We start from the raw sequence: 12,500 nt of genomic DNA on the forward strand, positions 1-12,500 counted from the left end.
GTTAGCCACATTTAACGAGGGAGCGGAGATGTCACTGAACAGCAGTAACGCAGCGATTGGATCAGTATTCATGGTTTTAAACTTTCTACGATCAGAGAAGACTGTTCATTGATTTCACATAGTTGTCTTTGAGAATCAGGACGTACACCTTCTCCTTTATCTGGTTTTGAAATAATAGTGGTGATTTGTAGCTTCTTAATGATCTTAATGTGCACACTACTCTGTTGGTAAATATATAAGCAAACTCTTGCAGCCACTCACCCAGAACGAATTCACTTTAAAGGATACTTTTGACGCAGCCAATCGAATCAAATCAATACCTCTAGAGCTGTTTATTTAAGACTACAAATTTGTTTCCCTCGATGTGAAATCGCTTTTCACAAATGTTCCTCTCCAACAGATTCTCAATACTATTTTGGAGAGAATCTTTTATTAGCAAAAAGCTCATTGACACAAAGCTCAAGAAATCTACGCTTCGTAAGCTAATTCTTGATACCTGTACTTATTTTGGAGAGAATCTTTAACAAGAAGTTGATCGACACAACGCTCAAGAAATCTACACTTCATAAGCTAATTCTTGATACCTGTACTAAAACTGTGTTCTCATGTAACAACAAATTATTCGAACAAACTGATGGGGTCAGCATGGTACCGACTAACATTAATTGATTATTATGACAAATTTTGAACAGATAATCGTCAAACCTCTCATTGACCATAAATTGATAACATTCTACTGTAGAAATATTGACGACATGCGAATTAAACCTGATACAATCAATGTAATCTTAGACTACTTTCATAAGTTTAACAAGAACGTCACTTTACTTATGACTTGTTTGAAAACACCACCCTGCAATTTCTGAATATTGACATCTCACCCAATGGCATTGGAATCTCCGAAAAAACACCTTCTCTAGTCAATACGCCAACTTTGACAGTTTCATTCCTTGGCGTCACAAAATTTCTTGGATCAGAGCACTAGTCGACTACATCCATAGAATTTGCTCCCCCAATATCGTTAAATTAGAACTAAAACTTCTAAAAAAAATCACCTCATGGAAAAGCTTTCTCTCGCATATTGCTCATACACTTATTCGCCACTTCTCCTCCAACACCTTCAACAAGAAACACACAACAACCAACAACTCTAAAGACAAAGAAGAACCCGTCACCATTTGACTTTCTATTCCCTATATTGGCAAGAAAACATCACAACTGCTACATTCCTTTAAACGAAAGCTGCACAGACACCTAAAAAAAACCTAACATCCAGTTCAGAATCCACAAGAAAACTACAAAATTGCTCTTCTACACTAACAACAAAAAAGTGCCACTTTAAAACAAATCACACGTTATCTACAAAATAATTCATTTATCCCAGTTGCCAATCATTATACATTGGCAAAACTGACAGAACCCTTCTTACCCAAAGACGTGAACACGCTGTTACTGATAAAGAGAGTGCAATTTATAAACATCTACGCACATGCAAACATTTAACCTTTATCCATAATTTATTCAATTTACGGGATATTTTAAATAACATCACCACACCAACTATTTCTGGCAACAATGGAATAGAAAAGTATCAGTATGCTCCCTTCCTAACAGGGCTGAAGAGATGCCACAGGCAGCAATTTCCTGCTCATATTTTATTAAGAAAAACTATTAAAGACATTACAATAAACTCATAGGGAAAACATAAGATACAAAATAAAGCAGGGGGAAAGATCAAATTGCTGAACAGAAAAAAACAGAAAGACTTGAGGTTTGGAAATGTTAAACCAAGAAGGCTCACATGGTAGGATGAATGTAAGAATCAAATAAGGTAGTCATGTGATAGAAAGTAACACTCTCCTCTGAAACGCTGCCCAGAATTTGCTTACCTGCATTATTGAATATACAAAGTTGTATCCATGACTAGGCTCGATGTCCACCGCTCACTCGAGTTCGGGTATCCTCCCCGAGAAGAGACCTAGCCGCAGTCAAAGGTCTTGAAAATGTCATGGAAAGAATCACGTCGCTGTATCATGTGGTATTAGAAAAATTGGAATCTTCACTTCTTTCTGATAACGTATTCAAACACCCTGATCAGAAGTAGGAATTCCTGGAGAAGAAAACGTGCAATTCCAACTGTAGAAAAATCAATAAAAAGAATATAACCAAAGAATTAACTGCCTGCTAGACTGCATTTTCTCATGTTTCTAATTCTGTACATAAAAACTTAGAGAATACAATAATTGAAGAATTTGCCAATAAATATATAGAAAAAAGCATCTGCAACTGGCTGTAAATTCAACAGCACATAATATTCATGGACAAGGTTGTTAATCAACATAAAATTTGTGTCTGTGAGGGACTTTACCACTGAATAGAAACATCAAGATTGACTTATGTGATCATATCATCACATCATATATCTTTCTTTACCCTCAGATTTTAGAGTAGCTTGCTGTAGCTAACATCTCCGTGCATTTATCCTCCCAACCATAATACACCACAGAAGAACTAGAGAGTCTAACCATTTGCAGATGTAATTACAAAGGCAGCACTTTCTCCTCAGATATTTAAAGACCCTAAGTGTTGGTCCGGCCGGAGTTGAACTCACGACCTCCCGCGTGACAGCCCGCTGCTCAACCAACTGAGCCACCAGTACATGGTCGCACACCAAACAATGATGTTTGAGCAAAATTTCAGCAAGCCCCTAATTTTTCCTGAATTAGCAACTTTACTTCTTTATATCTCTGCTTCTGAACAATGAATTTTTTTTCATTAATTTGAAACATTTGTCTTTCAAAAAAAATTGTGTAAAAAAAAATTTTTTTTTTCCAGCTGACAACACAGGAACAGCAAATGCCTGCAGTAAGTCAACATTTTTATTATTTTTCCACAACCATAATGTGTAATGTACCAAAACTCCCTTAGTTCCCTATAGCATATCAGAGTGTGCTTCTTACAGTATCTTTTTTAATTAATATGACTAGTCTTCTTTTAAATATGATGATAATTTACTTCAAATTACCACATAGTAATATGTTGCTCCTTCAAATGATTTCACAAGTATCACAAGTAAAAGTATCTTCCCCAATAGTACATGAAGACTTGTTCTGACTCTTTACCTTTTTCAGCATTTTCTTCTATTGTGAGTTAACCTTTTGCACAACAATGATGTCCATCTATAAAACATCATTACCATCAGTCTTTTAATATCATTGCCTTATCCTTACCTTTAAATTATAATGTAAAAGATGTCTTACATATTGATCAATAGCAATAGCATTAGCCAATTAGTCAACTAAAAGAATCCTCAAGCAATTTTACATCATTATAGTTTTTGCACTAAATCCAATAACTAAACATTAGCTGCAATATCCAATTATAAAATGTAACAGACAGATACTGGTAAGCTAAAATTATTATTACTTACATAATAACAAATTATTCCTTTTTCTCCATCTAGCAACACAATATACTAAAAAAAGGAAAAGAGGTAATAAAATAAATAATATTTGTTACATGTGTACAGATACCCTACATTATTGCTTTATTTTTCTTTAGAAACAAATATACATACTTATTGCCGCTCGATCCAGTTTTTACTACTCGTTTATTACTTTTTCTTTGTTCATCAGTCAAAGTACAATCCACTTCATACTCCATGAATCTTTTCTCTGCTTCCACCAAACCATCATGACAAAGCATTGCAATCAAATACTTTTTGATCTCATACTTTTTCATTACACACCAATAATAGATCGTTTTCACGTGACGTCATCATTTTCTAAAATCCAAAACTAAAGAGCCACGAAAGTTTTTATCCTCATCAGGCATAAGAGGCGGTAAATTTGTATCCATTTGCAATTTTAAAGCTCAATAGCGTGCTTTGTTTGGAAACCAGAGCATTTTGAATTTCTGAGTTTAGCGGTGCGTGACACGAGGCGACGATCGAGTTTATTGAGAAATATATATTTATCTCATGGTTTTGAGACTTTTTAGAATTTAAAGCATTAGGAAAAGTGCTTAGGTAAATAGCTGTCTGTTCAGTACAGATGATCACTCGCCTAGATAGCCAAAGTAAGTAACAGATGTTGACATTACTTTCCGGCCGCCATATTGGTGCACCACAGAAGTGCACCAACATGGCGTTTTCATACTGGGCTCTGTAAATTTCTGCGAAACATTTCGACGAATATCTGAAGTTTGGGGAAACGTACAGGCCTAAAACTCGGAGAAGTGTCTTCTTCATTTATCTTCTACAACATCACGAATTCTTGACTTTTTCCACTGGATGGTTTTCGATTTATTTTTTTATTGCGTGACAGTCAAAACGATCTATAATTATCATTGCAACAACAAATTCATTGACCCCTAAAGCATCTACAACATCAAAAAATGTTATAATGGCACAAACATAGAAGCAAAACTCAACACAATTCTACAATGAAGTTAAGAAACACAATTTTTTACAGAAATACAGCAATCTTTCACAAAACACAATAATCTTTCTAGAATATAAAAGCAAACTAAAACAATAACATTTCAAAGTACATGTAGTGGTAACTAACCCTAACACTAGAACTAAACATGGGTAGTCCTTTTGTTCCCCGTCTCAGCTTCAGATACTTTCCATGCCTCTCCAACCACCTCAGCCTTTCCTGCTTGTATCCAATAAACCTCAATGGTAGTTTTCTGTCATGACTAGAACTGCTCCTCCTGCCAACGCCCTAACTGTCACTTCCAGCACATCTCCAACACGGTGGTTGTGGGGACAACCACCCTGGTGCTCAGTGTCCCAAAGAAACCCAACTGTAACATACCTCTGCCTCCATTGCCTGCACCATCCACACCTATCAACATTCCCTGCTTGACCTACAAGAATGAAATAACTCAATAAAGCCTTTCCAATTCTATTTACATGTCCATATGCTGGCTTTTGGCTAATTTCTAAATTCAGCAATTCAAATAACATTGGAAATATGCCTAGTGGCAATCATTGTACTGTGTGGGGTTGTGACAACAATCAAAGGTACCCAGAGAAGCAAAAGATTCTTCCTCACATTCAAATATTAAGATTTTACCCACCCAAAAATAAGAATGATGTTTTGTCACAATCTACAGCTATGAATCATGGCAAATTCAAAGTTTCAATGAGTACAAAAGTCTATTGAAATAAATGTGTATGACGTTACACAACCTCTAAATGTCCTACAACAACTTTGTACAAAAAACAGTATAATTGTGGAAGCATTAAAACCTCAAAGACCCTCTCCAAAAATTAGATCTATAGAGAACTAGTATGAAAATGACACTTTTGTATTGGTTGAAGTCATAGTGAAGCTTGACAAATTTGCTTAAATCCAGTGACTTTAATACATATAATTCTACATGTACATAATAATTTCACAGAAGAAAAGATTTGTTTATATGTAACAACTGGGGAATATCAGATATGAATTCCCAGTGTTATCTAAATCTATCGAAACAGAAACGACTATATTTTATGGAAAAGGAGCAATAAAACAGCTGCCTCAAGGCACAAAGAGATTGAAACTGTTTGCTTGAGCAGAATTATCAGACTATACATTTATGTGACTGGACTCTCAGAGTTTTTAGAAAATAATAGTGGCTTCAAAACCCTTGGATTTTTGTCATTTTATAAACAAGAACTGAACCTTTGGATTTCCTCATGTTTTCCATCACTTACTTCATCCCTCCAAAGAGCAATAACTGTGTAAAAAGAATTTCCATCTCCTCTGACAACAGCTTCTCTCCTTTGAGGAAGTATATTTCCAAAAGCCATAATTCGTTTACACAAGACGTACCTAATAAGAAAACAGGCTAGACACACGGAACTACAACTAAAAAGGCTTCATTGGGTTATTTCCTCCAGATTTGTAGATTATTTTGTAATATGTCGAAACCATAACAAAATGTCAATTTCAAAATAAACCTTAGGGATCCTCATGCAAGCAAGATTACTTCAAGTGAATTTTACAGTGTATGTCATATTTCATGGTTACTCAAACAAAAACTTATACTTGCCTTATATCAAAATTGCCCCAATCAATTTCTGATAAATTTGTGTCGAAAAGAGTGTTGATCTCTATCCAAAATAGTTTTTTCAATGTCAAAATAACTTTCTGCCATACATTTTCTTATATCGACTTGCAATGTTTGCCCCCTCACAATCTCAAAACCCTTTGCATATAAACAGAAATCCAATTACTGGCAACTCATTCATTGCCTGAACAACTTATCACTCACATTTTTAAATATTCAATTATCTTTTCCAGCCAAAAGACACCAAGCAGACACTATCATTGGTAAATATTACTGCATGAACTTATTTCATCACCAATAAACACACTTGTTAAATACATATACTTATATGTAATGACACTAAAGGAATCAACTGTCCAGAGCACAGGCAAACAACTCTAAGGATAAAAAAGCGTGTGACATCACGCTATTTTCAGACAGTTGTAACAGCTTATTCAACTTGTCAATACAAATGTTCCATAAAAACTTCAAATTGCAATGTTTCTTTTCTAGAACTCATTTTATCGACAGCCAGATAAATAAAGTTCACTCACCTACTATTTTCTGTCTTGTCCTGAGTGATTTGACATGTTTTTGACATGCTTCAATTTCCTTTTCAGATCACACCCGTTGCCACATACAACATAAATAGACAAGGTGTCCAACTTCTAAGACCGCTCACAGCCAAATGCCTCAAGAATTTAACCAAATTTCTCCCCTTCCAAAGGTCACTCGCCTCCCAACCTTGAGCACATAGAAAGTCAATAATTTTACTAGCATCGTATCAAAAATTATCAAATTTACACAGCTCTATAACCTCAAAACCCTGCTCAATTTTCAACCTTTGCTCACATTTTTGTTATAGCCAGATCATGTAGACAGAGTTCATCAATCATTGGAATTTGATCAAATCAAACTAACCAATCAAAAAGTGCAGATTTATAATTTTGTCCCTCTTGGAGAAAATTTGTGCTTTTTGATTGGTTAATTTGATTTGATCAAATTCTGTCCACATCATCTGGTTATAACAAAAACCTCAGCAAAGATTGAAAATTGAGCACAACTTTGAGATTGCATAACTGTGTAAATTTCATGATTTTTGGCACGATACTAGTAAAATTATCAACTTTCTATGCTCCCAAGATTGGGAGGCAAGCAACCTTTACAAGTAGGACAAATTCAGCTAAATTCTGAAGTCGCTCAGCTGTGAGCAGTCTTGGAAGTTGCACGCCTTGTCTATTTATATTAGGCTGATTTAGCAACAGAATGGGAACATCAGTGGCGACGTCGCGCGCAGCAAAACTACCAATGACAATTTAGAATATAGAAGAAGCGTGGGGTCTATTCTATTCTGAATTCTCATTGGTGTTTTTCCTGCGCGCGCCACCGCCACTGACATCCTCGTTCTGTTGCTAAATCAGTCTATTGTATGTGACGACGTATATCATCTAAAGAGGAAATCAAAATGTCCCAAAAATTCATCAATCACTAAGGATAACACAGAAAATAGTAGGTGAGCAAATTTCATTTATCTGGCTGTCCATAAAATGAGTTTTCAAAAAGAAACACCACAACTTGACGATTTTATGGAACATTTTCCTCGATTCGTTAAATCGACCGTTACAACTCTTTTAAAATAACACGACGTCACACGCTCTCGTATCCCTTAGGGCCGATTTATGCGACAAGCTCACAACAGGCCTACGACATAACTTACCATTGTCGCAGCATTTTAAAACATCTTTTAAAATGCTACGACATTTGCCTGTAACCAAAGGTCAACATTTTGTGCTAACCCCCTTTCAAAAACAAGGTAGACAAGACCCGTCGTCTTCTTTCTCCCGTACAAGTATACCCAATGTCTCTTTCTGCCACTGTGCTTCACATTAATTCAACCATCCCCAATCCATCACATTCCTCCTACCAAAATATTTCCAAAACAATAATACGCTGTTATAGCCAAATTATATCAATGTCAAAGATCCCAAAACAAACACCTTTTTTCTTAACTTACGTAAAACTTCTACATTACAATCGTCTCCCTTTCGATTTAAACAAGCCTAAATGTAATAATGTTTCAAAAAAACTATTTTACTCACTAAATGGCATACAAAACCAGAGTACGCAATTCCAAGCTCCCCTTGCTGAACACAAATTTATATGGCTGACTTTGACTGACTTTTAAAGAAATAAAGCAAGAAGTTGAACAAATCCAGCTGGTCACTTCCATATTGAAAAATCGTCTCCATTTCCGTTTACTCTCATTTTTATTCTTGCCAAAATCCAATCCTCAAAACAACTCCCAAAACTCCGCGATAAGTTGAACCAAAACCACACATTCTCGTCGAGCTGTCGCCCAATAGCCCCCACATATCACTCATACGTCACTGACGTCACTCCCACGTGCCTGTGCCACGAAAACAACCAAACTGGTTTATTATTGTTATTGCGCATACGTTCTGCACATCTCGAGATACTCGGATTTCCTGATGCTTACTAATACAAGGATATTTTTGCGTGGTTTAAAAGTATCGGGAAAAGTAGATCTTAGTAAATACTCTTCATATCCTAAAAGAAAACTGGGGGTAACCATGCATTTTTTAGAGATAATGAAGCTTCAATTTGAGAAACAACGCCACACATTACTTTGTATTTTAAAGCTTTTTACAAATATTATTCATAAACTAGGAATACCTATCGGTAGAGTGCCAACGAGTAAACACTGGCACAGCTGTGTGCCGAGGGAAAATTAAGAAGTAACCAGAGGATAGACCATTTTTAAAATTGAATCCTTGTTTAAAAAAGCAGTTCAATCTTTGGCTTTTAAAATGTCTAGAAGGATTCAACTTGTGGGTTAGATTACAAGTGAAATATGTAAGCTCGGAACCCTGAAATTTTGCAAAAAGAACACTATCCAAATTCATTTGCTAAGTTCCCTTAAGCTTGACAAATAGTGGCTACCTGGTAAACAGAGCTTAGACTTTTTTTCACTTTTGTAAACACTAATGGATAATCAGCACAAACTAACAGCGACACGTCGTGTGACCCATGACTCGTATGATTTCGAGCACACTAGCTCGATTGGAAAGAGGCTTTATATTCCCTCTGATTTATGTTTATACTTAGTGAATATATTTGAATATATTTACGTATTTTTCCTTAATTATGGCACGCTGGCCGATTTTGTCAAGACAATTGACAAGATAGTTGTTTGGCACGCTCGCCGTGACTGTCAAATTTGTAATTTGAACACACCAACTCGATAAAAAAGAGGCGCCCTCTGATTGAGTTTATAGTGATTCTGTCCAAGTGGTTTTGCTTTTCTGTTTCTTAAATGGCACGCTGGCCGACCTTGTCAACGCAATTGACTGTTTTTGCAAGCTAGCCGACACTGTGGCACCACCGCTCGCCATTTTCGAGCTGATCTCGATGCCTCGCTGGGCGATGTTTTCAGCCTGCTAGCTGCTAGATTTGTAACACTCTGGTTCCCAAAAACACTAAACTAAAGTACGTACAAAAAGACTACGCTCACGAGTGTATAATATCAATATTTCCACTCACCTTTTCCTGCCTGCTTCACACCTTCACAAGCCAACAAGAGTACGCCAGAATACGCCAGAAAATGATCGACCATGTGGTCATCTTGTCACCGATCATGATGTGATTGGTTTAGATTAAAAGATCCCGCAATCCCATTGGCTAACTCGAAAACAATCACCGATGATGTCACTCTTACATTACCTTATATTACCAAGAGAAAATGAAGGGACAGAGAGGGAGGCTCAAGGCGTTGGCCGGGATATGTTATGTCACGAAAGTTATTTTTAGACGAGCGGAATTCTTTGTTCTAGGGAAAGTCTGTCTTCCGAGACGTCCGCATGCAGTCTTGCTTCGCTCTCAGGTTCTTCTGATGGCGCACGTGGAAGGCTGATGAATATATATTTTCTTTCAAACATCGGACCGAGGTTGGCCTGCATGCGGACGTCTCGGAAGACTTCCGCTCGTCTAAAAATAACTTACGTGGACATGACATATCCCAAGGGCTGGACCGGGAGCCTCCTTCTCTGTCCCCTCATTTTCTCTTGATATTACCTTATGCTGAATTTCAATTCGAGAAATCTTTTCCCTGTACGTACCAAAATCAACTCGCGCACACGGCTTTATAATGCTGCCGCCTCGTCACCCTCGCGTCCTCGCGAGGGTGACTCGTTGGCAATTATCTTTGAAAATACGTGGTTACCCCCAATTTTATTTTTAGATTTCAATAACACTTGTGAAGATCTACATTCCCTGCGTAATCATAACCCTGGCAAAAAATATCTTTAATTAGTAGGCATATCGTCCTTAAAAATACCTTTCCCCCTTATATTTCTTTATGAGTAATCATTTCTTTAGCCGGAACAATTATTTTTCTCTCTCGTTTCCTTACCAAAACGTAAAAGACATGAAAATTCCACTGCCCACACTCTCCCAAGAGAAATAAATGCCTGTTTCTCGAAAGTCACGAAACATTTTCAAGCCTTTTTCAATTCCCTCTACCCTCTGTATCTTAAAAACGAAGAGATTTTAAGTCAACAAACTTCACTATCTTTTTACTTTTTATCCTCTTCAGTTGAAAAACATCTTTAAAAACTGGCTTATACAAACAAGCACAAAGCAGTTTTCTGAATGACTTTTCGAGCCCGAAAAGTTACCGGGACTTTCGAGAAACTGACGCCCCAATTCAGATTCCCTACATATGCCTGCCCCCCCCCCCCCCCCTTCCATCTGAAGCTGAACCATCATTTATACTACTAAGTCTATCAATATCACTTTCTATTCATTACTTCAATTTGATTATTCCTTTCCATTTCTAATTCAGCTCCAAATTCTCTCTCTCTCTCTCTCTCTCCACCAACAGATTGTAAAAATTGTGACAGATGTCTCCGGTTGCTAAAGAGGAAAGGCTGTGAATGCCACTTCTTGAAATGAACCTTCCGGATCTTTCCTTTCGTGGCTCCAGATCAACCAAACTATGGTCATACTATATATGTTGTTAAACGTAAATAGTAGTATACGTTATCACGTTATTTTGAGTTTAATGTAGAGTAAATATAAACACGATTAATTTTTTTCAAAGACCAACGAAATTTTTCTTAGCCAATCAGAATGAAATATTTTTTAGTGTATGTTATTAGTATGTGTAATCAAATATCGACGAGTGAAATTAGGCAATAATTTCACGCACATTTTGTCAAAATTCAGATAATTTCCCAAGCCTTTAGGCGAGGGAAATTATCAGAATTTTCACAAAACGCAAGTGAAATTATTTCCTAATTTCACGAGAAAACCATTTGATTACCTTTTAATGTCATGGGTGACAAATTATGCTCACAACCGCAATTATAACATCGCTCAAGTACTTTATCCAACTGCTCAGAAGATCATCTCCAGGTTTTTCTCAAGGTTATTTTCGTCACACCACTTCTCAAAAACCGTCACCCAGTTAATTGTGTTTTTTCGCACATTTAAATTTTCTGCCGCTTCTTTTAATTTCGTAACTTCTTCAATGATCACTCTCTTAAATCTTGACGCCATCTTCACTTTAATCGAGATTCAAAAGATGTTACCATGGCAATTTTATAATTAACGTTGAAATTTCGCGGCAAAACTAAGAAGTAATATGTCACCCATAATATCAGTATGGGTAATCAAATGGTGACGCGTGAAATTTGGGAATAATTTCACGCGCGTTTTATCCAAATTCAAATAATTTCCTGAGCCTTTAGGCGAGGGAAATTACTTGATTTTGGACAAAACGCAAGTGAAATTATTCCCTAATTTCACGGATATACTATTTGATTAGCTATTAATAACATGGTGACAAATTACTCCTTAATTTTCAAACCTAGATGCCTTTTTACCACTATATGAAAAGTTGCCATGGCAACGATGTAATTTCACATGTGAATTTATAAATTAACGCTGAAATTTCGCGCCAAAATTAAGGAGTAATTTGTCACCCATCTTATTAAAGCTGTAATCACACTTGACGCAAAAACAAGGTAATAACTACAAAATAATGATACAAAACCTATTGCTAGTTTCTGCATCAAACTTCTATAAAAATAATGTCACAACCTTCCTGTCTCCCGTAAGAAACTAAGGATTCAATCGTCAGTTATACACTGAATTCAACATATAGCATCTTTCCTATAACACTTAAGAAATCACGTTCCTTTCATTACCATCCGTATTACTGTTGCGTTTGTACTTATAAAATCTGAACTTTCTCCGTTTTCTTATTTGTTTTCTTTTTCTCACAAAAAATGCCTCAAACCAGCTACAACACTTTGAAAAAACAAACATTAACGCAACAACACCTTATTACCTAAAAGCAATATTATAGAACCATTTCAAACACCAATTACTTCTGAACAACAAGAGGTCATTTTTACGAGGTAAGAAATTATTCAAAA

General features: G+C 36.3%; 1 protein-coding gene across 6 annotated transcripts in view; it reads right to left on the reverse strand.

The window, feature by feature from the left end:
* Positions 1-9,726, reverse strand: part of LOC137984966 (uncharacterized) — a 21,922-nt gene extending 12,196 nt beyond the window's left edge. For 2 of the 6 annotated variants that reach the window (XM_068832342.1, XM_068832341.1), the window contains exons 1-6: positions 6,597-6,731; positions 5,708-5,825; positions 4,569-4,872; positions 3,431-3,475; positions 3,123-3,179; positions 1,890-2,136 (exon numbers count right to left, since the gene is read on the reverse strand). In XM_068832342.1, coding sequence (XP_068688443.1) covers positions 4,735-4,872; positions 5,708-5,825; positions 6,597-6,643 — 303 coding nt within the window. In that variant the 5' untranslated portion in view covers positions 6,644-6,731 and the 3' untranslated portion in view covers positions 1,890-2,136; positions 3,123-3,179; positions 3,431-3,475; positions 4,569-4,734. Of the gene's footprint in view, positions 1-1,889; positions 2,137-3,122; positions 3,180-3,430; positions 3,476-4,568; positions 4,873-5,707; positions 5,826-6,596; positions 6,732-7,759; positions 7,963-9,603 lie in introns of those variants that run through there. The other 4 variants (XM_068832344.1, XR_011119211.1, XM_068832343.1 and 1 more) reach the window with 4 other exon arrangements.
* Positions 9,727-12,500: the final 2,774 nt, after the last annotated feature.

The sequence above is a fragment of the Montipora foliosa genome, chromosome 14 (assembly GCF_036669935.1).
Source record: "Montipora foliosa isolate CH-2021 chromosome 14, ASM3666993v2, whole genome shotgun sequence".
In the NCBI taxonomy this organism is placed as follows: Eukaryota; Metazoa; Cnidaria; class Anthozoa; order Scleractinia; family Acroporidae; genus Montipora; species Montipora foliosa.